The sequence below is a fragment of the Maylandia zebra genome, linkage group LG7, assembly GCF_041146795.1.
Source record: "Maylandia zebra isolate NMK-2024a linkage group LG7, Mzebra_GT3a, whole genome shotgun sequence".
Taxonomy (NCBI): domain Eukaryota; kingdom Metazoa; phylum Chordata; class Actinopteri; order Cichliformes; family Cichlidae; genus Maylandia; species Maylandia zebra.
Window position 1 is genome coordinate 54468216 of NC_135173.1, and position 25289 is coordinate 54493504.

A 25289-nucleotide genomic window follows, 5' to 3' on the forward strand; every position below is an offset into this window, starting at 1 on the left:
CTCATGTGCCACATTGCTTAGTAATTTCAGCGGTAATCAACACTGAGGTGTCGACTATCAGAGAGACCTTAATTACGCCATAATTGACTTGGGAGTGCAGTGACGGCCAAGAACCACTTTGGGCTGAGAGAAAAGTGATCTTGTGGCTAGTATGAAATGAACCCTGGCACACAGTGTCTGCTTTAATGAGCTCAGCGAGGAGCTGCAAGTTGTAACGCACTGAAATTCTGACATAAGATTCGCTCTGCCTTTTGTTGGTTTTATCCACTCTAGCCTCGACACGTTGCATATGTACCCATCTTCCAAAGCCAGACCTCTAAAATAACAGCATGTTTAAATAATGGTGAACCCCAGCGGGACTACAGCTGTTCTTCTTCGGGTTATATTCCTCACAATAAGCATGGTTTCCTACCTGTTTGCACAATACACCGCATCATATGGAGGCAGTGCTCCATCAATGTCGTTCACGGAGTTGTCAGTCTGGGACCCATTGGCCTGGCGTGCTTCTTGAGTTTTACCAGTTGACTTAACTAGTACTGGCGTCGGTGATGTAATTGGCAAAAATGGTAAAACTCGGAAGGTGTGCACCATAGGTGTTCCATCGTCGTGAGCCTTCACATGCAAGAAGAAACCTAGGAATAGGAAACCAAGTGCGACTATGGCCAGGAAAGGGCCAATCAGTTGTTTCAGCTCTTCTTGGGGATCTTTGAAGTGAATCCACCAATCAATGCAAGTGTACAGGATAGCCACTATTAGCATTATGCTTCCAGTGTTCATCAGGCATTCTCCAGCCTTGTTGCACCGCAACTGGCTTGCAGTCATCTGAGTTGGGTCATTAGATTTCCCACTGGGATCCTGTGTAGGATTTCCACCCTTTTTTGGTTTTCATTGCAGCCCACTTCCCTACCACCCTTCTCTAAACGGGACCATGCTGTGAATGCAGAGGTATACTGGCTGGAAACTGGATAACAGTGAAGACTCTTATAGGGGACAGGTTACAAATTAACTACTGACCCTGACACCAGCCTCTAGAGACCATGACTTATTAACACAAAGAGAGATTCCTGCATAGAAAATCATCCAACCCCGCCACATATCATTTCACACAGACTCATGTGAAACTGGCTCTGCTGTAATGCATTGCTGATAATCAACAATGGCTTGTGCTGAAGTCTTGCATCTTAAGTGGAAAGGCTTACAACAACATCACCCTGTAGTACAAAGATGAGCTAGTTGTCTAACTACTGAGAGTAACTGCTCCAGCTGCTCCTCCATACTCTACTTTAGGTGTCCATAAGCTTTAGCAGGTCTGTGTCTGTGTGTACTACAGTAATAAAATAAAAAAATAAAAAACACACCTTTGTTCATAAAATTTTCATTCGGAATGCAAACACAGTCACATGCAAACATGTTTTTAGAATTTCAAGCAGTCCTTTCCCCCAGAGGGCAGCTTGAATTTGCCTACTCTGAGCGCATCTACGCTGTGTTGCGTGTAACCAGCCTGTCAGTCACAATGCAAGGATAATGCGCCACTGATGGCAAAGCAAAACAAAGGGTCTTCAGTTGGATAACAACGGACTATCAAACACACAATACCAATAGCTGATTAAATCTAACCTGTGTGTGTATCTGTGTCCTCGAATGTGCGTCTGTCTGTTTACCATAGCCTCAGCTCATTTCACAGATACAAAGGATCCATATGAGCGCAGTGTTTAAAGAACCTCCCAGAATTTAAGCTGCGCAGATTCTTTCAATTAGCAAACTCCAAATATTTATGGAGTGAACATTTCCTCTCTGGAAGGAAGGAAAGTTTTGTGTGTGTGTCTGTCTCCTGTTGACTCACTCTGGGGTGTATTGATCCCCAGGGCTTATGCTTCATTTCACTTCAGCTCTGCCATCATCCTTCAAAAGCATATCTTTGCAGCATTTAGACTGTCACTTTCTATCAGAAATAGTCACAAAGCGGCAATATTCCAAAAGGCTATCCAGAGAAAAGAGGTAAGAAATGATGCCACGCCCATGCAATGGATTATATGCCCACAGATATAAATAGCCCTAATTCATCCATCCTTCCATCATTTCCTGTCTGAAGTCTAAACCACTTTATAGGGTAGAAAACTGATTCATTTCACCTCTTGGGTCTTTCATTTTGTACTAATTGTGTCTTCCAAATGGCGCTAACATGGCAAACATGGTCAAGAGGTCCAGTTTGGTGACTTGGATACGATGAGTTGACACCTACCACTCCTAATAATACATGATCCTAAAGTTACAATGTGTAAAATTTTAATAAGTCAGTGACAGTCACCTATGTCCAATGACAGCGATACTGAGGTGAGATTTTGAGGATATCCTGAACTTTTCTGTTGGAAAGCGCTGCTGTTTTTTGATGTTGTCAGCTGCTGTTAGCCAATGTTAGCAAAACCTTCTTTGAAATAGATCTAACACTGTTGGACTATGACACGATCTGAGAACGCAGAGAATATAGAGAGGTTTATGAGAGGAAACGTATGACACTCAAGCCTAATGTTAGCTGGCATAATGTGCTTATAACTAGCTGCTGTTGTTTAGCTAGCTCGCTGTAAACTGTTTGAAGACGTGAGGTTCGTATGCCTAATCTACTGACAATAAGTCATTTTGACAATACCTTGAATAATACGTAAGTTTATTTACACTAATTAAAGTACATTTATGAGTACAGTATTGTTTTCTTCTTTTAATAATAAATGAAAAAAAAAACAGCTGACTGTACCTTTAAGTCTTCAAGTTTGTTGAGTTATTTATCAGGACCTGTATTTTTCATACATATTTGCAATGTGTTGGTTGTCTCTTATATCCTCATCCCAGTTACAGGGCTTTTTGGGAGAGTTTTTCTAATCCAAATTAAGGGTGTACCAAAAGGGACATTTTGTAGAGCTCATTCATTCATCCACCAATTTTCTAACCACTAGCCATTGAGTGAAATTTATAATTTGTGATATTTCTCTATGTAAACTAAATGAGTTTATTTAATCTAAAGGGACAAAGTGCTCCAATATCATTTTTAAAATCTTATAAAAAAAAAAAAGCAACGAAACTGTGATTGTCCTAGGCCGCTAAAGAAGCACGAGAAGAACTGCAATAGGAATAGAGATGTGACTATTTTTCAGTTTTCCCCTCCCCCACATACACACACTAAGACACACATGCGTAAAATGACAAATAGCCTGTGACGTGCCTCTGTGAACATGGCACGAAAGGGCCCACTCCCTTTCCCCAGGGCTAATAAGGCACTGCAGTCTGCTCCTGGGCAGATCTCCCTGCTGAATCCAAATTTTACTACCAATAAAGGAAAAGTCTCATGCGAAACGACGCCTTTATTTCTGTTAGTGTTTGCAGTCGCCAGGTAGCAGAAACACAATAAGTGCACTTCATTATGTTTTCCTGATCCCCCAGGCCCACCGGTTTGCATGACTCAACATCTAAATGTGCAAAGAAGCAGAAAGGAAAAGGACTCACAATTGGTTGATTGGAATTCTGAAATCGGCCAATTACAAAGCTCAATTATATTACTTCCATCTCACATTCAGGTTTTGTTTGTGAAAGAATGCATCCGTGCGAGATACATAATTGAGATACTAGATTCCTATTGTAGCTCTACAGGCTCAGACTAAAAAAAAAGGTAATTGTCTGTTACTGTTAGCTAGACAAAAATTGAAAATTCTTTGTTTTTAGTTTCCTGTCAGATCTGTTATCAAGTTACATTCAATATTTTCTTTGAGAGGGGGAAGCAGTCAACAGAGTTCTGCTTGCTCAGTGGAAAATGTGACAGGTGGCCTCGAATGTGAGTACGACACATTCAGGGTTTGAGTTATTCTTAAAGGTCTCCTGGATTTTGGTACGAGCACGAGAAGAAGAGGGAAGGAATGCATATTGATGCCGTAAACTTACACCATCCTTGTTTATTCAGATGGCTTTTCTCATGGTGAAGAGGGAGATCAAATAGGCACATCAATTATAAATTGTGCATAAATGTTACTGATGTGGCTCTTGCTTTTCGGGATACTAGAATAACTCAGCTCTATGGCTCCAGTGGGCCTTTGGACAAACAGAAGTGTGATGGTGGACAGCAAAAACTAAATGCTCCCTCTGGTCTGATGGTTGCACGGGGCTGTTGTGACGTTAAGTTTCTCACAACCGATACCAGACGCAGACAGCTCGACTGTCTAGAGCAAAAAATGTTCTCCATTCCTTTGACCAAGAGGCAGCCCAGAATATAAATCCTTGTATACGCTTGTCTTCTTTCTTTTCCTTCCTTTTTATTTTTGCTATCGAGATATAATATGGTGCCGACAGTGTTTGAGTAGGACTGGTCAAATGCAATTGAGAACACTATCAATCTTCCCATCCAGCTCTTGGTAAGAGAGCATATTTCCACTCTGCTGTTACCCATTTATTTTTGGACCATTGTTTCAAAGGCTTCAGTTTGGCATTTCCACTGCTGCTACTTTGGTTAGCATTTTAAGTCAGATGTGACCATATCTGGAAAAGTGAGTAGTTTCTCACGTGATTTCATGCGCACTTGATCGAGTTACTCACCATGTTGGACATAATACAGCGTACGGTCACTAGGGAAATATGTCTACTCCCTGACTCGTTGGCGAATTTCGCTACATCAGGCTGAAGATACTGTTCATGAACATGGGCAGGGTAAATACACTACCAAAAAAACTGGTCAAACACTCATTTTATACAATGTAGCAACATTTATTTCCATCCAGAGTTGCATTCATTTTTCCACATTAGCGATGGGAGAGTCGGACTATTGCGTACTCTTCCCCAGCAACTCCCAACAGTTCTCAGCGGGGTTAAGATCTCAACTCTGTGGTGCTCAATCTGTGTATAGAAGTGTATGCAACAGCTCCTGCTCCCTGAACCACTTTTTCACTGTTTGAACCCGCTGAATCCCAGCATTGACATCTGGGAATATTCCCATGTCATCAGGGAAGAAAAAATCCACTGATGGAAAAACTTGGTCAGTCAATATACTCAGGCAGTCAGTTGACCCAATCTTCTATTCACAGCTTCAGTTATGTTTGCCAGCCTAAATATATTAATCAGTAATGAACTATTTGCCTAGTTAAATCCAGGTGGTGATTTTTTTGGGGTCAGGAAGTTTATATAAATCACAACCTGGAAAGTCCTCTAGGCACCACCAGACACAAAGTAATGTGTAATAAGCTAACCACTTTATAAGTGAGCGATGTGTTAATGTGTCCATGTTTGAACTGATCAGATAGTCTGATGACTTTCTTCTGCGAATGGCTGTTTTCTGGGATTTCAGTGAAGCCAGGACATCTCAAGGCTAAGATTTACATTTTTATCCTGCAAGCATGTTTATGAATAAAGATCTTTTTAAAAGCATAAAAATGTCATCAGAGAATTTGCATTACAACAAATGTTTTCCATGTATTACAGTCCACATGGACTATGTTCTTGCATGCAACCAAAGCCTGCTCCAACGGTCAATAGCATTTGGACTACAAGCGCACTGCAAAGGCAAACCAGAAAGCTTCAGGTAAAGTTTCATGTAACACAATGTCAACATAGCTTATTCATATCTATTTCCGGAGATTTGCCATAAACAATTGCTGAACAGGATAGTGCCCACTTTTCAGTCAAAGCTGCAGTGCCTTTTATTTTGCATATTTTAAACTTCAATAGAAATTAAATAAATCATAAAAAAAAAAGACCGAAAAAAAAAAGCGATTGAGTCACCCAAACATTGATGGGGACCTACAGTTTCTGGGACAGACTGGCTTCCTTTTTCATTTGGTTGCCACAAATAGACATTTTCTTTCTCCCTGAAGACATCAAGCTGTTCCAAAGTGCTCTCCCTCTCACATTATTAGTCTTCCTACCTGTTACAGCCCGCACACACACACACACACACACACACACACACACACACACACACACACACCCCCACAGAGAGATCCGCTGATCCACTCTTGCTGTATACATCGTCTGGCCACACACAAGAGTCTACATATGGACCAACACACTTTTTGGATATAATTTCAGATCACATATCTTACTTTGGCCCTTCAGAAAATAACATCATACACAAGAGACCCTAAGATCTTTTCCTCTGTGTCTGAGTGAGGCGGACAGGGGGAGGCAGAGTCAACACTGATGGCTCGCACATGTGGCTGTGAAACAGGCAGCTCAGAGGCTGTATTTCAAACAGCAAGGAGGAGGTCTTCAGGCAGAGAGACACAAGGGATGACTGAGTGTGTAAATACGCACAAGGTGTTGATGTAGTGTCGAGTGTGTGCGTACAGTCATGCCTGCATCCTTCTAAGCACTGCATAAGGAAGTAATAACGCATGTAACCAGGTCCTTTATCTCATGCTCATCTTGCATCCTGATAGTTTTAATATAAACTTTTTGACATGGATTTTGGTTTTTCTCTTGCAATGCTAGATAGATGGGGTAAGGGTTGCAGGCTTTACAGAGCCATTTCAGTCAGACTACCTCCTCCCCCCGGGCACTGTATTTATCAGTTCAAGTCAATGCAGTGTCATTTTCACATCTTTCAGCCTTCATACTGAGCTCAAATTTCCACTAAAGCACACCCATATGTCTCAGCACCAAAGAATAAAATGTTCACAGGAGGTTTGCTTATTACTGTGAGAACAGATCATACTCGTCTCAAAAGAGGTGTTTCTATTTGGCATTAAAATGGGATTTTTCGATAGTTTAATGGTTTGACATTGTATGGTAGTGAAGTTGCAGTAATTATCTAAAGTAAGTACATTTGCCAAATAGAGGCATGCAAATTTAAACATAAGATTATTAAGATTTTCTGTTTTAATTCCAGGAGTTTATCAAAAGTACTGAATTACATTTATATCTATCTATCTATCTATATATATATATACATATATATATATTTTATAATGAACAAACAAAAATAATTTTCATATAACAGTACATTTCTAATACTTGACTGCATTCATTGCAGTCAATGACTACACAAGCCTAAGACCCAACCGGTCGCAGCAGATGGCCCCGCCCCTCCCTGAGCCTGGTTCTGCCGGAGGTTTCTTCCTGTTAAAACAGAGTTTTTCCTTCCCACTGTCGCCAAAGTGCTTGCTCATAGGGGGTTATATGATTGTTGGGTTTTTCTCTGTATGTATTATTGTAGGTTCTACCTTACAATTTAAAGTGCCTTGAGGAGACTGTTGTTGTGATTTGGCGCTATATAAATAAAATTGAATTGAATAGAATCTATTAACATCACCAAATGCTGCATTTCCTCCCTGACGACGTTCTGTCAAGACTTTGGTCAGATTGAACAGCACAATCTGTCTCATGAGGCATCGATGGACTGAACTCCTTTATATCTTATCCCTCACAAATACCAACGCATGACAATAATTTTAAAAAAGGAGAGTAAAAATAACTAAAACTAACTATGCTAACTAAATGCACTGCAAAACCCTACATTCACACGTGTCAGTTTGAGTAAATACAATAATCAAGAAGTCGCACGGGACACATTTAAAGTAGTCATTTTCATATATTTGTATATGTTCATATATTATACATTTAATACAGGCACAATAAGAAATCATAAAATAGAGACAAAAAGTGGCAGAAATATTGGTAAAAACATATGAGAATCATTTACACAATCTTGCTCTTTTTAAACTCTGTCTGATACAACAAATAAAGAAAAAGAGTGGAAAGTGACCATAAAAGGAGCTTTGGGGGTACAATTTGAGTGTTTTAGGGACAGCAAGAACCAGCTTGCTGACACTGAATGCAGAATCTCCCTACTCTTTTTTTTTTTTTTTTTAAACCAATGATACAACTAATTCAGAGGGAACACAGTGTGACACGCGATAGTACAATTCCAGGACTTTGTGTAAACTCATTTCAAATGCCTTCAAAATATTTGGCTTATTAAAGAGTCAGGTACAAAATTTATTTCTACAAACACTTAAATGAGTTTTCCTAATCTATTTAGGAAGTTAATCTTAAAGGCATTAAGAGTCAAAACTAAAAAAAAAGATGATTACATGAATCACCCTGGCCAGATATGATGACTGAAATAAAATAATCCTTCTATTTCTACAAGTTGCGAGACACTTAAATCAAGTATCATCATGAGCCTAAAACACCTGTAAACCAGTCAAAATCTACAATGAACCCGGTTCATTAGCACTGAGGACACAGTCGTATCTGAGAGGTCAGTTGGCCACGTGTTGCACAGTGTATCAATCTCCTCTCATTAAAGGTTTCAATAATTTTCAATCACAGCTTTCAGGCAATTTATCATTCATTCCTCCAAACATATCACATTCCAACACATTAACCAATTTCAGGACCATGCCAAGGATGAAGTCGACAGGGGAGGGGGGAAAAACAAGAAGAACAAAGGGCAAAATATTCAGTTAAGAAGTAAAACAGCCTCTACAGCACTATTCCTCCATTAGTAAAAGACAAGAAAGAAGCACCAAGAGTCAGTTGTGGCCATTTCCCCACACATCCACGTGTTGTTCACAGCTACAAGACGCTGTACTTTCCCCCCAGCTCACTCTGGGTAAGAAGCAGGACAGGCCAGTGATGTGCGACAGAGGCAACGGCAGTGCTGTGTGACAGTATCACTAGATTACTTGGTATTAAGTAATCATGATAAGGCATTTCAATCATTAATTTGGCCTCAAGGTGCTACTTTTCACCAACATCGTCTGCTGTGTGGTGAGAGTAAGAGATCGGATGAGCTTCAAAGGCTAAAAATTGATAAAAGAGTACAATGATTAAACTCAGTCCAAATGATCATTCGTTTCTGGAAGACACGTTACAAAGCGGAGACGTTTTCCCTTCGATATCCAAATAAAAGAGTAAAAAAAACAAACAAAGACATAAATGGCACGTTGTTGGTGCTATTCTCAATGACAGGAAATGAAAGGAACAGATAAAAGTTCGATTCAGGCACATTTCAATACTAACACAGAAGTATGTTAAAAAATAAATCACTGGCAGCTCTTACAAAAGCTGCCAACTTCAATTTAGAGAAATGTCCCTTGATTCTTTTTTATATCTATCTATATATAGATAGATAAAACATATGACTTTTGACACAATGTTTTAGTCAATTAAAAGGCTTAAAAACACAAGGCATGACTAAAAGGGGGGTTTACAAAGGAAAATGTTAAAAAATTTTAAATAAGCACACTGACGGCGGTAAGGGTGATTGTTCAAAAGGACTCTGATATTCAACCACAGAGAAATGCAGCTTCAAACCCCAAACACTAACAGAATTTTTTTGCCTGTTGTTCCACAGTATAAGAGGAGGCACTGAGGTCAGATCATTATTGGTTTTGCTTCTTTCTTTTTTTTTTTGCATTTTCCGAAAGCAAAATATTTTATAAAGATTAAGCCTGTGCTGCAAGTCTGCGAGTTCAGATTTTACCTTCATTGCACCAGTTTAAAAAAAAAAAGTGAAAGTGAAGAAGCTGATTTGTGAGCCGAGTCAAAGGTGGTCGAGCAGAATATTCAGCATTATTATTTACAGTTTGGACAAAGAAAGAGAGAAATTGTTTTCTTTTATATTCCTTACAGGTTCTTGGAAATTATATATAAGAGCAAAAAGAGCATCTGAAAGGTTGTTAGTGCACTTTTTTTCTGTTTTTTATGATTTCAAATACAACATAGAGCCATAAACTGTTTCTGACTATACAAAAAAGGATTTGATCGGAAAGAATTATTAGACTTATCTACACATTTCCTGAAATCTCATCTTAGTTTTCTTTTCTTTTTAACAGTGTTCAATACTCAGTGCTGTTTAGTTTTGTAGTGAGAGTCTCGCTTCCTGGGTGTGACAGGAGGTGATCCAGAGGTTCAGGGGGCCTTTGCGAGTGAGTCGGCAGGTTTTGCTCTTGGGTTTCTTGGCGACCGCGATGATGGGTCACCTCAGCAATCTGCCATATAACGCCCTGTGGACAAAAGATGTGAAATTTGAGTCATTAAATAGTGCCACCTAGTACATGTAGACCATCAAGCTTTTTACACACCTGTGGCAAATCTCTTCTTGCTGAGGGAAAGTCTGTATCCGGCCCCCTGCAGCTCCATGTCCACTCCTGACAGGGTGCTCCCCTCATTCATAAACTGCACTGCCAGAGTGGAGGGGTGCGATGGGCCATTTGACAGTTCAAACTTGGCCCTCAGGGACCCGGCACCTAGAATCAAACACAAACGAGTAGGCTCACTTACAAGGGACTGATCCAGTTCTAGTGCTTGCTGCAGGATTTTGCACAAACTTTGATGCAAAACATTCATAAACTCAAAAAAAGATTTCTTACCATCGTTTTCAGACTTTTCTGAGATGTCAGTCAGCCTCCACAGACACTTACTCTGCTCTGAATTCCTAAAAATGGAATAAGGAAATAACACCCTATAACATCACGCTTTAATGATTGTAGCGTATGTATGTATATTTGTGTGCGTCTTTCTCCTCCTAGATAAGCAGACCAATCTTGATGAAACTTTGCATAAACATTGCCCGGAGCATTGAAAGTGGCATCATCTATATGGTATATACAAATATTTTATACAAATCAAACTATTGTGTATATTTGTACATTGTTTGTTTGTTGACTTTTAGTGTGTGCGTGCTACCTTGATTTAGTTTGTGGATGGTCTATGTTTCTTCCACATCGTATTTTCACAGACAATGCAAATTTTTAATCTTCTAATCATCTATATTGATGATTTATCGTTAATTTTACAATAATATTTACATTATTTTGATTCATTTTTCATATTACATATTTATATTCTGACAAAATATCCCATCTGACAATCCATGTAAGACTTCTGTGCCATTGCATGACTAAAGTGCCACAACGGCGGCAGTATCATAGCAACAACAGGAGGGGGGTGCAAGTCAATCAATACTGCTGGCCCATAACAATTACATGTTGCTCTCCTGCTAACGGTGCCAAGAGGCACTACGTCTCACCATATGGAGTTAGGCAGAGACTGCATGTTGGTGACTCCTCCATCAACAGGCACTAAGATCTGTACGTTGGTGAGTGGACTGGGTGAGTCCATGGACTCGGGGTTGTAGCGGTAGTCTATCCGCAGGTCCGTTGTACTTGCTGTACATTTCCAGTATACGGCCAGGTTTAGCGGGGTGGAATGGATCCCATCAGACATCACCTGGACACATCAATAAAGAATATGTAGCAATTTTTCCACAATATTACATCTCTGTGTGTTATCCATTTGTTGGACTGCTATGATGCTAGTTTTTAAGGAAGTGTTTTTAAAAATGCTCTAAGTATTGGTATGCAATGTTCTATGACCACAGTAACCCACACCAGGGTGACCACCACCGACAGGTTCAGTGGATTAACACTGATCGTGTCGTGATGATGCAATGCTTTGCTGAGAAATGTTGGATTCTGAAGTCTTTTTCTTCTCTTTCAGAAAGAAAAGTCTTAGCCTGAAATACAATTATCATATCTGGTTTATTTTTTTCATGCAGTTCTTGCTGACTGACCTGGTATTTCAGGATGTCTACATTATAGTAGGAAGCTGAAGGACTCTGTTCTGAGGCTTTTCTGAGGTAGGACGTCAGTGCTTGCATGTTGAACCAGAAATCCTTGGAATCTGAGTCACTTTGAGAGGGATCACTAGAAAAAAGCAAAACAGTCAGAAAGATGAATACACACACATACACACAAGTAATAATAATCACAGGCTCAATTATTCATTGCGCTTCTTGGCTTTGTGTGTAGAGCTCCAACAGCTTGGAAAAAATGACCCTGTTATATCCAACCAGCTACTAAATCATGAATTCCATTTGATTCAATTAGTCCTGCCATGTGGTCTGAGGAGAGGAACCAGAGCGGGAAATGTTCAAATAAACAGAAAAAAGATGTGGTTCTTCATTAATTTTCGGGAACAATACACTTTTAAAATAGAAGCAACTAATTTGGTACCTTATTGAAGCTTTAATTAAAAAGCTTTGCCTGAGACTGAAGAAGTAAGATGTGGAATAAGATGTTGAACAAATAAAGTGTTGAATGAGCACTGTCTGTGACCTTTTTTTTGTCCTTTGCCATTTAAGGCATCTTTTTGAAGAGACACAGGCTGCTGAGAACCTGGCTGTCTGGTGGAAAATACTTCCCTGACAGCTTAATACTAGGTTCATGTCAGATTACTAATTGAATTTCCTCTCACTGACGCAGACTGCATTTCCGTGATTCTCGCTCATATCACCGAGTCCAAGGTCCTCTTTCACTCTATCACTGTCAAGTTATCGATTCAACAGCTCAGCTAAGATGGTTAATTATAAAGCAAAACAAAACCGGGTTGTACTTTAGCTTTTTCTCGATACCTCACCTGTATAACAGCTGTTGGTTGGGTAGGATCTGCTCCAGCCTGCTGGTGTTCTTCAGCTTGAAGGTGAGGACGGCTGGGGAGGGGTTGGTAGTGAACACCTTGATGATGCCCATTGGAAACGACAGTGTCATGTCTCCAGTGATCTTCACAATGCACCTGTAGAAAACCACCAATGGTTTAGCATGTTAAGCTGAAGTGAACTTTTTAATAGAGACTTTTTCCCAAAGTGCACAACAGTCGCATGTAAAACCAGTAGGACCAACATGGCTCCTAACTTTTTTCATCAAATACTACTATTGTCTTTAATATTTAATTATTTTAAGCTAACAACTTGTTTTGTAATGGTAGTTTTACTTTTAATTAAAAAGTAATTTTATTCATAATTTCAGCTAGCTAATTTACATTGTTTATCCATTAGGTTTAGCAAACTGTTTAATTTGTACACTTAGCTAACAATTTAAATGCTAACCACATTTAATTTTTGGGGGGAATTTTTGTTTAAAAACTCCAAAAAACAAATGTACTCAATTTCATATATTAAAATTTAAGCTAGCTATTAAATGACTTAAGTCTACCAAATAAAACGTGGAGCGACCCACTGTGGTGACCCTTTGCAACAGTGGAGCAGCTGAAAAATTAGCTTTTTATCCATCAAGTTTAACTAACTAGGGCAGGGATAGCTCAGTAGGTAGAGTGGTGGCCTCATGATCGGAAGGTCGGGGTTTCGACTCCACTGAACGGCTACCCTGAGGTACCCCTGAGCAAGGTACCGTCCCTACACACCGCTCCCCGGGCGCTGCACTGGTGGCTGCCCACTGCTTCACTGGGTGAATGGGTTAAATGCAGAGGAACTATTTCCCTATGGGGACTAACACGCACACTTTTTTTTTTAAACAATATATTCTTTTTACTCATAATTTTGGCTAACTGTTGATGCCTAACACTAGAGTAGCAAGTCCCGCAACTTGCGACTATAAAAATAATATATATATTGGTAGATGAACTGAATTTTTTGCTGTCAGAGACTGACTGCAAAAATCTGTCACCAAACAAATGTGGCCGACTGCAATCACTCTCAGAAAAACTGGCAAAGGTTTGCTAATAATTGCAGTCTATCAATTTAATAAATGCTTACAGACTGCTGACATGTTACATTGGAGCCAGTATGCAGTAATGACTGCAACTCAATAAAGGGACTCAACTCAATTAGTTGCCAAATAGTTAAATTCTGGCTCTATTCCTACAGAAAAGCTGCCAAAAAGCCATGTCATTTTGCAGTGAAATTGCACGTCAAAATGTCAGTATTTATATCTGTGAAAGCACACTATTGGCTAACAATTAAAAGGTTGGCTAAATTCTTTGTGAACTATTTAAATCATTCATTCAGATTTTTTCCACTACATCATCACATCCTCCTAAATAATTCTTCTTGGCCACTACTATTTATTGCTCATCCATTACTGTTAGTTACTATTACTGTTTTTGCTTAGTTCTTCAAATAAATCCACAAAAATGGACCGCACATCACTGCAAACAGATTATGATTTATACAACCATCACCAACACGCCATCATAACAATTATCATTTTAACTTTCTGGTACATAACATTACAGACAGCCCAAAATGAGTTACAAGCTGTGTAGAAGTCCTTGAGGAACATCTTTAACACAGAGTTCATCTGTTAGTTTTTTGATTATTCTACGAGTCACCAAAAAGCTAGAAAACTTCAAAACGAGCAGCCCCCTGGTTTTGTACACCAGCCAAAGATTTTCTATTTATTTTAATCTAATAATATAAAATTTAAAGATACACCTTTGAGAACCTGGAATTAGCAAATGTATTCAATTATCTAATCATTTCTTTAATATAAAAAAAATCTACAAATGACAAATTTAGTCCAGTTGCAGGTCTTTCTTTAGCACTAGTAATTCATGTTTTAAATAACCACAACAACGAAAGCTCTATCAAAGACAGGAATAGCTTGCAAACATTTTTTTGTGTAAAACCATGTCACGGCTTGTTAAAAGAATATTTTTCTCTTTAATGTATATTCCTGTTGGAGATTTGTGTTTCAGAAATTCTATATACTTTGAGGCTCTAATGTAGAGCCAGTGTAGGGGTGAGAGGTGTATACTTTTAGCAGAAGTCTGGCCTAAGTTGTGGTGGTAATGGCCCACAGTAGGTCTCAACCTTGTACTCCATCTCTGCTCCATTGCTTATGAAATGTTCCATTTGCTAATCCCTGCAAAAATAAGCCTTCTGCACAGCAGCAATTTAACAGCAGTTAACCAATAAAAGGCTGTATGTTTTCTCTGCCCCAGACTATAATCTGCTCCACGGAGGTTATCCACTCTGAAAGAATGGTGTCAGACTAACGCAAAACATTCCACACATGCAGAGCCAACGGGAGATAACACTCAGCAAAACGCAAGTCCAAAGGCTCATGGAGTGTGTACTGCACATTTGGCTAGGTACAACCATGTATACCACTGTGTACTGTATAACTCACAGCACCAACTTGAACATGTTATTGTTCAACTTCAAATAAAAACAATGTCTGTATGACCGCAGGTCCAAGTCCGGGTCTTGGAGCAGCAGGAGGTCATGTGAGACTCACTTAGTGGGATCAGCTCCTTTGAAGTAAGCATTAACCGATTCTGTGAAGGCCACAGCAATGGGCAAAGCATCTTGGGATGCCAGGGTCACAGGGCTGGGACCGCGAGACGTCCCTGAGAACGAGAAAGGCACAGAGTTAGAGGTCTGTTGACTCAGCTGCAGATCAGACTTACACAAGAGTCCCAAAGCTCACATCAGAATTAGGAATTTTTGATCATGCAAAGGTGCACTATATAATTATTGCATTTCATAAGGTCAGCCATCATACACTGCAAATCAGTATATTTAGTTATTTTTCAGTAAGAGGATGGGAGATTGTTTAGATGCTTGTGGTGCTTACGTTAAAATACTATAAGTAATAAGTACTATTAGGCAGTCAGGACAATCTTAGACAGCAGTCAAGTTATTCCTCGCTATATCACTTTAACAAACAAATATTTATCAGGTTAGGAGCTGATCCTGACAAATGTGAGAATCAGGTTTAAAATGTCAAAAACAAAACTCACAAACAAGACAGAAAACTGCAACCACGGCAAAGCAAGAGATTGGACTGTCCATCCATCCGGCCCATTCAGCAGACTGGTGTTAGTTTTAGCTAAGAGCCCGCTAATATGAACTTCAACCATACCTGCTGGAGTTTCACACCGCTTCTCAAAGGTAGGCAGCTTCGCTATGAACATATCATCCTCTTTATGCCGAATTAAAGGCATAAAAGAGGGAAAAGAGGAGATACACAAAACCCAGAGAGAAGAAATGTGAGGAAGTGATGCAAAGCACAGTTCCTATATATGTGATGATGGCAGGTGAGCCCTGAGCTGATCAGTCTGATATAACTGCATATAAAGATGATAAAAGTCAGTGTAATGCATGTAGAGTAAACCCACAGTGGTAGGAGGCAGGAAAAAAAAAGGAAGACTCACTTTGGTTTAGTGGAAAGAAAGGAGAGAGGGAGAGCAACTCTGGCTCTGGGGAGGAGAGGGGGAGAGCAAAGGTGTGCTCAGCTCCTGTAAGGAGAGGAGTGAATGAAGGAAAGCGAGGGCGGGGGGATGACAGTGTACACTGTACTGCAAAGACAAAAGGATGTGACAGACTGGTGAGGAGCTGAAGAAAAGGAGGATAAAAGAAAAATTATTACAAGAAAGAGCCTTTAAATACGTGTATACTGAGGGAGCGTTCCTACCGACAGTGGGGGTGTTGCCAGCACTGAGTGAGGCGTTGGAGGACAAAGAGGAAGAGCTCTCTGCCCGGGCGAGGGGTGCAGTCGGAGTAGGGCTAGATGCTTTAGGTGGACTGAATGGCCTTACCTGCGTTAAAGGGATTCAGATAGATGCCTTTTAGAATATATGGATATAATTTGAACAGCAATAAATGTATGCAACACATATGTTTCCATTACAATTTCATTGATTCCTGTGAGTTTTCCAGCCGGGAGTTTGGGCCTGGAGGAGGGTCGTGGAGGAGGCACCAAGGCTCCAGGTGCCAGAGGGGTTGTAGGTCGGTTTGGTACTGGCACTAAACACAGAAACACATATTTGTTCTGGTCAGTGCTACTTAAACTGCATGAAAACTGGGTATGAAAAAACAACTTTATACTGCATGAAATTCATACAGTTAGATACAGCAAACTCATGCAGCATGACCTCTTTTTTTTTTTTTTAACACACAAGTGCAAAAAAATTAAAATTAAATAGCAAAAACAACAGAAAACAAGTAAAAGACATTCCAAAATAAATGGCACAAAATAAACCCAAAGACAAACAAGCAAACGGAGTCATGAGTTACACAAAATAACACAAAAAAACAGAAAACATTTGCAAATAACATGTAACCTCCACACTTAATCATAAAATAAATAAGAACTTACATTTAAATAAAAAGAAAATATCAAAATAATCTAGCAAACCTCAGGCAAAAGGCAGCAGTTTCTAGCAGCAGTTACCATTGAATATTTTGCTTGTTGGAGCTGCAGCCCTATCTGTAATCCCAGAGAAGACATCAGTGAAAGAGAGGCTGCTGTCATCTCGGCTGCTCGCTGCTTTGTAGAAGGCATCAGCAGACTCATCGGACAGGAAGTGACCTGACCTACTGGAACCTGACTGTTTTTTTTGAAGCTCCTTCACAGATGACCCAGAGCTCTGACAGCGAGGTGGAGGTGGAGCAAAATTATCACTGAAGGCAATCCACTGGCTCTGGGCCCAGGAAACAGAGGAGAAGGTGTCTGCGCTCTTTGGAGGGCTGGGTGTGTCTGAGTTTTTGATGGGGTCGACTGGCTCAGTTGGCCGGGTGATGGGGGCACTCTGGGCCCTCGCCGGTACGGGCTTAAGTGCTTGAAAAGGGTTTTCTGGTGAATCCCAGGGAGAGGACGTAGATGACGAGAAAGAGTAAACATCTTTGGACTGCTGGCTCTCTGCCAAGGGAGGGTAGCGCTCCCGTTGTGGCACTGTCTCAGCTGAAGGGGGCAACGTGATTGACAGTGGGAGGGTAAACATGACAAATGCAAAGTGGTTGGGTTTAGACGGACAGACAGCAGATATACTCTAATGCACAGTTAACAGTAATAAACTGCATATTTTATTACTTACTATTTATATTTTATAAATATTTTAACAAAAATCAAATATAAAATGTTACCGTTAACAGGTATTTGTATTATTATTCTTATAGTTAGAAAAAAATGTGAGAATAGGACACACACACACACACACACACACACACAAAACATACCAGCATGATTTAGTATGTGTTCAAAGTAGCATCAAGTCAATCAGCTGAGAATGGGGACATTATTTATGCATTGCAATCTGAACAATAACTTGAAATTGAGCAAATTTTAAACGTTTTTTTAACTGTTTTTTCTGTCGACTGACTAATCAGACACACTGAGCATATCATTAGTTCACGTTGGACATTAAGTCAGGCTTAGCTGACCACAATCCCGGCCCACATCAGCTGATGGCTCAGCTGATACCAATCAGCATCCAACTGGCAAATCTCATTTACGACACTCTGTATAAGCTGCTTTACCATGATGCACACTCCGAGCTGCTTTGCAACCCACCCTGACCCCAGCTCCTCCTTTCATGCTGTGTCTGACTTCATCAGTGTCAAGCTCTGATGTCATTGTCTCCTTTTCTGTGCTGTACTGTAGCCTTGCTGCTCTCTTCACCTCCAACTTCAGATGTAAGTGCCTGGATGTGTGGGGAGGTCTCAGGACAGAGTCAAACACCAAATAAATTACTGCTGGTGGAAATAAGTAGGTTGTTTTGACTATAGAGGCCCTGACTGAACATTTGGCTGTTTTGTGATGCAATCTTGTTCCTGAAATAAATCTTAACTTTGCATCATGTTAATGAGACCACTTTGGCACTGTCATTGTACCTGTATATGATTGTTTAACCATACAGCAAAGAATACGGAGAGACTTATTTTGTGTAACGGCTCAGACACCCAGGAGTAAGAAGAAAAACAACTTTCTTGCAACAAGCAAAAATCGGGGGTTGCACAGCAATTTCATTGAGGTTTTTGTTGCTGTTGCCTGTCTCATTGGAATGGGGGACTCCGCTTAACCGGCTGATAGTTAGTTGTATTCTGGTTACATTCTTATATAAAAGTAAGGTTGCAAAGCTCCTGTGTCATCTTGCCATAAATTTTGGTCATGCCACAGCCTCCTATCACTGTTTTCCATAGTGTGACTGTAGCACAACGACGCTTTTATGCCTGCTGTGTGGTCCCTGGCGAGTTGCACCATACAACAGTTAAGTTAACATTAAATAATGTTACTCCGGCTTTCACAAGCTACCATTTCAGCTGGTTGCACAACTCTCGATTTTTCTAGCCTGGCATGATGTGCTGCTGCCGACAAAGCGGTGGGTATACCAAGACTTTAATGATCCAAAATGAAAAACTAATTTTAAAGTGTAACCAATTTAAATTTATGCTGTCTCTAAATTCAATGATCTTTTGACACATAACGTATTAACTTGTGAAAGTTAATGCATATCTTTTCTTCTCCACAAAAGAAGTGATTCATCTGCTTTCACAAGTTAATACATGACTTTTTGTTGACATGAAAAGCATCTACAATTGATATTAAGAATTACAGTGGAAGAACAAGCAGGCAGTAAAATGTCTATTTTTTGAGGACTGTAAATTGTAAATGTGAGAATATATGAAAGCTGTTTTTTATGACTCCAATGTCTTTTTTTTTGCATCCAGCTTTCAATTAAAGTAAAGAAAGTCTGGAGAAAAAAAAAAAAAGAATTACAGTGGCTTGCAAAAGTATTCGGCCCCCTTGAACTTTCCCACATTTTGTCACATTACAGCCACAAACATGAATCAATTTTATTGGAATTCCACGTGAAAGACAAATACAAAGTGGTGCACACGTGAGAAGTGGAACGAAAATCAGACATGATTCCAAACATTTTCTACAAATAAATAACTGAAAAGTGGGGTGTGCGTAATTATTCAGCCCCCTGAGTCAATACTTTGTAGAACCACCTTTTGCTGCAGTTACAGCTGCCAGTCTTGTAGGGTATGTCTCTACCAGCTTTGCACATCTAGAGACTGAAATCCTTGCTCATTCTTCTTTGCAAAACAGCTCCAGCTCAGTCAGATTAGATGGACAGTGTTTGTGAACAGCAGTTTTTAGATCTTGCCACAGATTCTTGATTGGATTTAGATCTGGACTTTGACTAACACATGGACATGTTTTGTTTTAAATCATTCCATTGTTGCCCTGGCTTTATGTTTAGGGTCATTGTCCTGCTGGAAGTTGCAACCTCCGCCCCAGTCTCAAGTCTTTTGCAGACTCCAAGAGGTTTTCTTCCAAGATCGCCCTGTATTTGGCTCCATCCATCTTCCCATCAACTCTGACCAGCTTCCCTGTCCCTGCTGAAGAGAAGCACCCCCAGAGCATGATGCTGCCACCACCATATTTGACAGTGAGGATGGTGTGTTCAGAGTGATGTGCAGTGTTAGTTTTCCGCCACACATAGCGTTTTGCATTTTGGACAAAAAGTTCCATTCTGGTCTCATCTGACCAGAGCGCCTTCTTCCACATGTTTGCTGTGTCCCCCACATGGCTTGTGGCAAACTGCAAACGGGACTTCTTATGGTTTTCTGTTAACAATGGCTCTCTTCTTGCCACTCTTCCATAAAGGCCAACTTTGTGCAGTGCACGACTAATAGTTGTCCTATGGACAGATTCCCCCACCTGAGCTGTAGATCTCTGCAGCTCGTCCAGAGTCACCATGGGCCTCTTGGCTGCATTTCTGATCAGCGCTCTCCTTGTTCGGCCTGTGAGTTTAGGTGGACGGCCTTGTCTTGGTAGGTTCACAGTTGTGCCATACTCCTTCCATTTCTGAATGATCGCTTGAACAGTGCTCCGTGGGATGTTCAAGGCTTGGGAAATCTTTTTGTAGCCTAAGCCTGCTTTAAATTTCTCAATAACTTTATCCCTGACCTGTCTGCTGTGTTCTTTGGCCTTCACGGTGCTGTTGCTCTTAGACAACCTCTGAGGCCGTCACAGAGCAGCTGTATTTGTACTGACATTAGATTACACACAGGTGCACTCTATTTAGTCATTAGCACTCATCAGGCAATGTCAACTGGGCAACTGACTGCACTCAGACCAAAGGGGGCTGAATAATTACGCACACCCCACTTTGCAGTTATTTATTTGTAGAAAATGTTTGGAATCATGTATGATTTTCGTTCCACTTCTCACGTGTACACCACTTTGTGTTGGTCTTTCACGTGGAATTCCAATAAAATTGATTCATGTTTGTGGCTGTAATGTGACAAAATGTGGAAAAGTTCAAGAGGGCCGAATACTTTTGCAAGCCACTGTACATCTATTTACAGTTGCTTAAAATCTGAGTAAATTTCAATTACGAGAAGACAATCTACTGGCTATTGTTACATTCACTTCAGTGTAGCACTAACAGGACTGTGAATATTCACTATAGCTATCAAAGAGCTTTAGTTACACAGAAACTCTGTGTATCCACAGTCTGTAGCCTAGCCTGTTGTCGCATTCTTACAGAAATACCACACATATTTGAAACTAAAACATATCCTCTTATTAGCAATAAATGTGCCAGGTGGTGACCCTGATTTTAGATAAGCTTATGGAAACACATCCTGATTATCATAGGCAGCATGAGTCACATGTGAAGTAGAATGCACTCCAAGGTTTACTTAAGATGAAATGGAAAAAAAAAACCCTTATATAAAGATATATGCCATGCAAAAAGAAAAAAGAAAAAGAAAAGCGGTTGATGTCTGGTGCTGTTTGAAAAAAAAATTAATTTCAGCTTCTCTCTGATGAACAGGGCAAACAAACTTTACCTGATGTCTCTGGCAGAAAGACATCTGAGTCTGAGTCATTCACCAGAAAAGGTGGAGATGGAGGGTTTGAAAAGAAGATAGAGGCAAGGTCTGACAAGAACAGGTGAAAATAATCAAGCCAACAATAAAGCAAGTCATTTAAAAGAAAAAATGTAAAGAATAACATTATAATGAAACAATAAAAGGAGAAAGTAAATGGACAAAAACTAAAAACACAATAAAATCCATGACCACAAAATAAACAGACACGTGCCATATATATTTACATAAAAAAAATAAATAAAATAAAACCCTTTAAACACTTCTCAGATTACACTTGTTTGATGTGTGATGTGTGCATATGGGGTTGGTAATACCACTGCAGTGTATAAACTGAGATTTAACATGCTGAAAGCTGGGATTTAATTCCCGTCAGTGTATCTTAATCAGGGCACTTTTTGATGCTATTTTGACTTTAAAGCCAAGACCTTTGACAGTAACAAGATTCTGTTTGACAACATACGTGCCAGCGAGCTTTATAGCTGACCCTTTGACCTCAACTAGGTGCCAATTAACTGTGGATTATGCTTAACCTAGGCAATGGGTCAATGACAATGTCACTCTCTTTAAACATTGGTGTTGCACATGTAAATCCATGAGAAACAAGCTAAATGCTGGTGAATGTGGTGATGTTAAATGCACTCAAATTTCTTGCGGGAGGGTGGAGTGACTGTTTGATTTGTAGAAAATGGTGAAAAATTACACCGGGAAAATGCAAAGTGGGGAAAAAGCCTACAAACTCTAATAATTTGGTAATTTTAGGCTTCTGTTTCCAGACTAAACTAAAGGAGAGGCTTCAAATTAAGTAGCTCGGAAGAAAAAACTGAGTGACAAGTTAATGAGTAAAAACCTGAACTGTTGTAGCATAGCTGCTTGTTGAAGTTAGACTACTCAGATTTTCATGTAACCAGAGGTAATATTTGAAAAGCATTCTCAGTCTGCAGCAGGCCCTGGGTTAATTGCATGCAGTTTTACTAAGAGGATTGGCATTTCTCTAATTGAAATAACAGTCAACTGCAACTTTTTTACCTTTGTTATAAATAAATGGATAATATGTTTTATTTTTTATTATGGAAATAAGGCAGTGATAGTCATATGAAGCCAGATCCCACCCCACACGGTGCCCGCTGGACAGTCAACCACTGGAACAACTGTTCCATCACTATTACCCAGTTTCTGTAATTTAATATTTGCAGGAAGTGATCAACTTTAATTATATGCTTCTGCTGTAACAAATCATTTCAAACACAAACTGTCTGTGGGTTACCTGCCGATGATGACACAGCGGAGGAAGATCTGATGGCCTGAGCTGGACTTAAAGGATCCAGAGACAGAAGGTCGTTGTTAGTCAGCCTGCCGTAGTTACGAGAGAAAGAGAAAGTCAAATAAACGGACGTCACCTTTCTAATATAAAGCAGCACATTTGGATTCAGTATAAAACAAGAAGCACTCAGAGAGCGCGAAACCTCCACCAATGCAGCTCTCTCTCTGGGCAGTGTTTACTTTTAAGGGAATAGTATTTTATTTTGGATATGTTCATTTTGTTTTCTTTGTTCTTTTGTAGTGCGGTAAAAATCAGATAAGGGCAGCATGACAGATTTTAAATAGGTCTATATAGCATTATTTATCACTTTGATCTTCAGATCACAATCTACTGACCTTGAAGGAGAGGTTAGAGGTCAACTGTGACATGATATTTTAAATCTTTGCATGGTACTTTCTATTTGCACACTACACTTGTAAGAAGCATAGTTTCTTTTTGTCAAGTTGACCTTTTGGTGTATGTAAGCCAACTTTCAGTGGATGGTTAACATCACTCCACTCTACACTGTTAAAAAGTTTTACAATAGTTCCTTTAACACTTTTCGACCTATTGTGTTTACAGACAGAATGACACAGACATAAATGCTACCAAAAACATAACCTCCTTGGCAGAGGTAATAATAATAATAATAATAATAATAACTGAAATGTTCACAGACGGCGCAAACATAAAGAAAAATATGATCATTGGCACTGAGCAGGCAAAGGTTTGATGTTTTACTCCAGTACTCACTCGAATGATGTTGGCACTCTGGGTTTTCCTAGCTCATCACCTGAAGCAAGAGAAAAACAAACAGAAAAGTCAGGCCCGCAGTTCTTAACAGAGTGGTGACAGCAAATACACAGCAAGTTACTCAAAATCAAATTTAAAAAAAGATATTTGATAATTAAACCTTAAACCAGATTTTTTCCCCATTAAAAAAAAAAAATTAAACCACCACCTACAGTACCACTGAAAATATATATATTTGCAGTAAGGTTAGATACAGGTGTTTAATTTTCTTATTTCTGCTTTGTAAAATGTTTTTTTGAACTTTCATCCAAATACTGCAAAAGAGTTAACACAGGAGGTTATGCTGTATGTTCAATATGGTGGTACCACTTTAAAACAAGGGATGAAGCAACTAATCAGGAAATGCCCTGTTCTTTTGTTCCCCTGCTTTAAAGCGCTGCCTTACATTGAAAACATCCATATAAGCGACCTGAAGCAGCACTTCAAGCACTAGAAGTAAAAAGGTACTGCTGAGAGGACCCAGATTTAAAACCACACGTGTATTTAAGTCCTTCAAATTCAGAAACTGAAAGTTTTCAGTGAGTCAGTGATGTTAGCTGGGGGGTCAGCTGGCTTCAGAAGCTGTATGAAAGGCTCCCAGGAAGGGACAGCGATGAGGGCTGTGGAAGACATTTTAAAAGTGGAGGGGAAGGAAGGGTTGCAGGCCAACTACTGTAGTGAAAAAATACTCACCGAAGCCCTTAGTCTTAGACCTTACTGTAGACACTCCTGTGATCCCTGAGCGCATGTAAAGTATACATCTATCAATGCTACTAATTTTTGCAAATTGATGTAAATGCTATCAGTGTGTGGGTTGCAGAAAGCGAATGGGATTATCATTAAGTCTCATACAAACACTGACTATAAAAACAAAGTAATAAAAAGAAAAACAAGATAAAAAGAAGATTAAAAAAACTTTCTGGGTGAATAATCAGTGCTTTTACGCTTCTTTTATCAAAGACCTCGTGGAGTACAACAAACACGTTTTCATAAGCTCTTGGGGACATACACAAATTCAGCAAAACTCCCACAACTGTGCCAGCTTGCAGAAGGGAAAAGATAATTTCTGACATGTCCAAACATAAACAGTTAATTAAGCAATTAATCTTATTTGTACCATTGGAGGGAAATATCCCCCGAGCTCAGATTTATAGAAGGGAACAGTTATTTACTTTTTCTTGGGATGTGTTGGTTTTGGCTAGATTTCTGGATTTTCCCTCTTAAAGACAACCCCTTTAAAAACAACCCGGGCCAGGAAAAACGTGGTCGAGGAGTTGTGCAGTCGAGCCCCCCTCCACTTCATCCTTCACAGTCATGTAGCAACACAGATAAAGAAAAGGTCTGGAAGAAAAAAAATACTCACTGGACTGGTTCCTCCGCATCTGTCCCTGAAAGCAAAAACAGACAATGATTAATCAAAGATGCATATATCCCAAAGCCAATTACTAACCGATACATGTCAGAACTTTGTTTACTTGTTAACAAAAGGACAAAAAGGACAAGAAAGAGGTGTTCGCGCTCTTCAAACTGGACTTCACGAAGGGAGAATTGATCTACAAAGTGCAATGCGATGCTGAATGGATCCCTAACTTTCTCTGGGGATTAAAAAAAAAAAAAGCAAATACCTATTAAAATACGTGTTAACACTGGTCAAAATTGTATTATTAATTATTCCCAATGGCAAAGGGAATTTTTTCCACTTAGAGTTCAAGACAGTAAATCACAGGACTACTCTCGACTCACACATACCAGACATTAAACCTAGGGTGAAAAATTCAGCAGCACAAA

General features: G+C 39.7%; 2 protein-coding genes across 10 annotated transcripts in view; both read right to left on the bottom strand.

Annotated features, from left to right (window-relative positions):
* Positions 1 to 940, bottom strand: part of LOC101481148 (uncharacterized) — a 34775-nt gene extending 33835 nt beyond the window's left edge. The window contains exon 1 of the mRNA XM_004549955.3: positions 413 to 940. Within this exon, the coding sequence (XP_004550012.3) occupies positions 413 to 822 (410 nt within the window). The 5' untranslated portion in view covers positions 823 to 940. The remainder of the gene's footprint in view (positions 1 to 412) is intronic.
* A 6604-nt stretch (positions 941 to 7544) lies between these two features.
* Positions 7545 to 25289, bottom strand: part of fcho2 (FCH and mu domain containing endocytic adaptor 2) — a 50007-nt gene continuing 32262 nt past the window's right edge. Inside the window, exons 15-31 of one of the 9 annotated variants that reach the window (XM_076886698.1) lie at positions 24865 to 24889; positions 24195 to 24239; positions 23463 to 23502; positions 22674 to 22759; positions 21368 to 21457; positions 16956 to 17465; positions 16413 to 16528; positions 16197 to 16320; positions 15937 to 16020; positions 15645 to 15704; positions 15018 to 15129; positions 12400 to 12555; positions 11555 to 11687; positions 11012 to 11211; positions 10353 to 10417; positions 10065 to 10229; positions 7545 to 9986 (exon numbers count right to left, since the gene is read on the bottom strand). In XM_076886698.1, the coding sequence (XP_076742813.1) occupies positions 9964 to 9986; positions 10065 to 10229; positions 10353 to 10417; positions 11012 to 11211; positions 11555 to 11687; positions 12400 to 12555; positions 15018 to 15129; positions 15645 to 15704; positions 15937 to 16020; positions 16197 to 16320; positions 16413 to 16528; positions 16956 to 17465; positions 21368 to 21457; positions 22674 to 22759; positions 23463 to 23502; positions 24195 to 24239; positions 24865 to 24889 (2034 nt within the window). In that variant the 3' untranslated portion in view covers positions 7545 to 9963. Of the gene's footprint in view, positions 9987 to 10064; positions 10230 to 10352; positions 10418 to 11011; positions 11212 to 11554; positions 11688 to 12399; positions 12556 to 15017; positions 15130 to 15644; positions 15705 to 15936; positions 16081 to 16196; positions 16321 to 16412; positions 16529 to 16955; positions 17466 to 21367; positions 21458 to 22673; positions 22760 to 23462; positions 23503 to 24194; positions 24240 to 24864; positions 24890 to 25289 lie in introns of all 9 variants that reach the window. The other 8 variants (XM_076886696.1, XM_076886697.1, XM_076886699.1 and 5 more) reach the window with 8 other exon arrangements.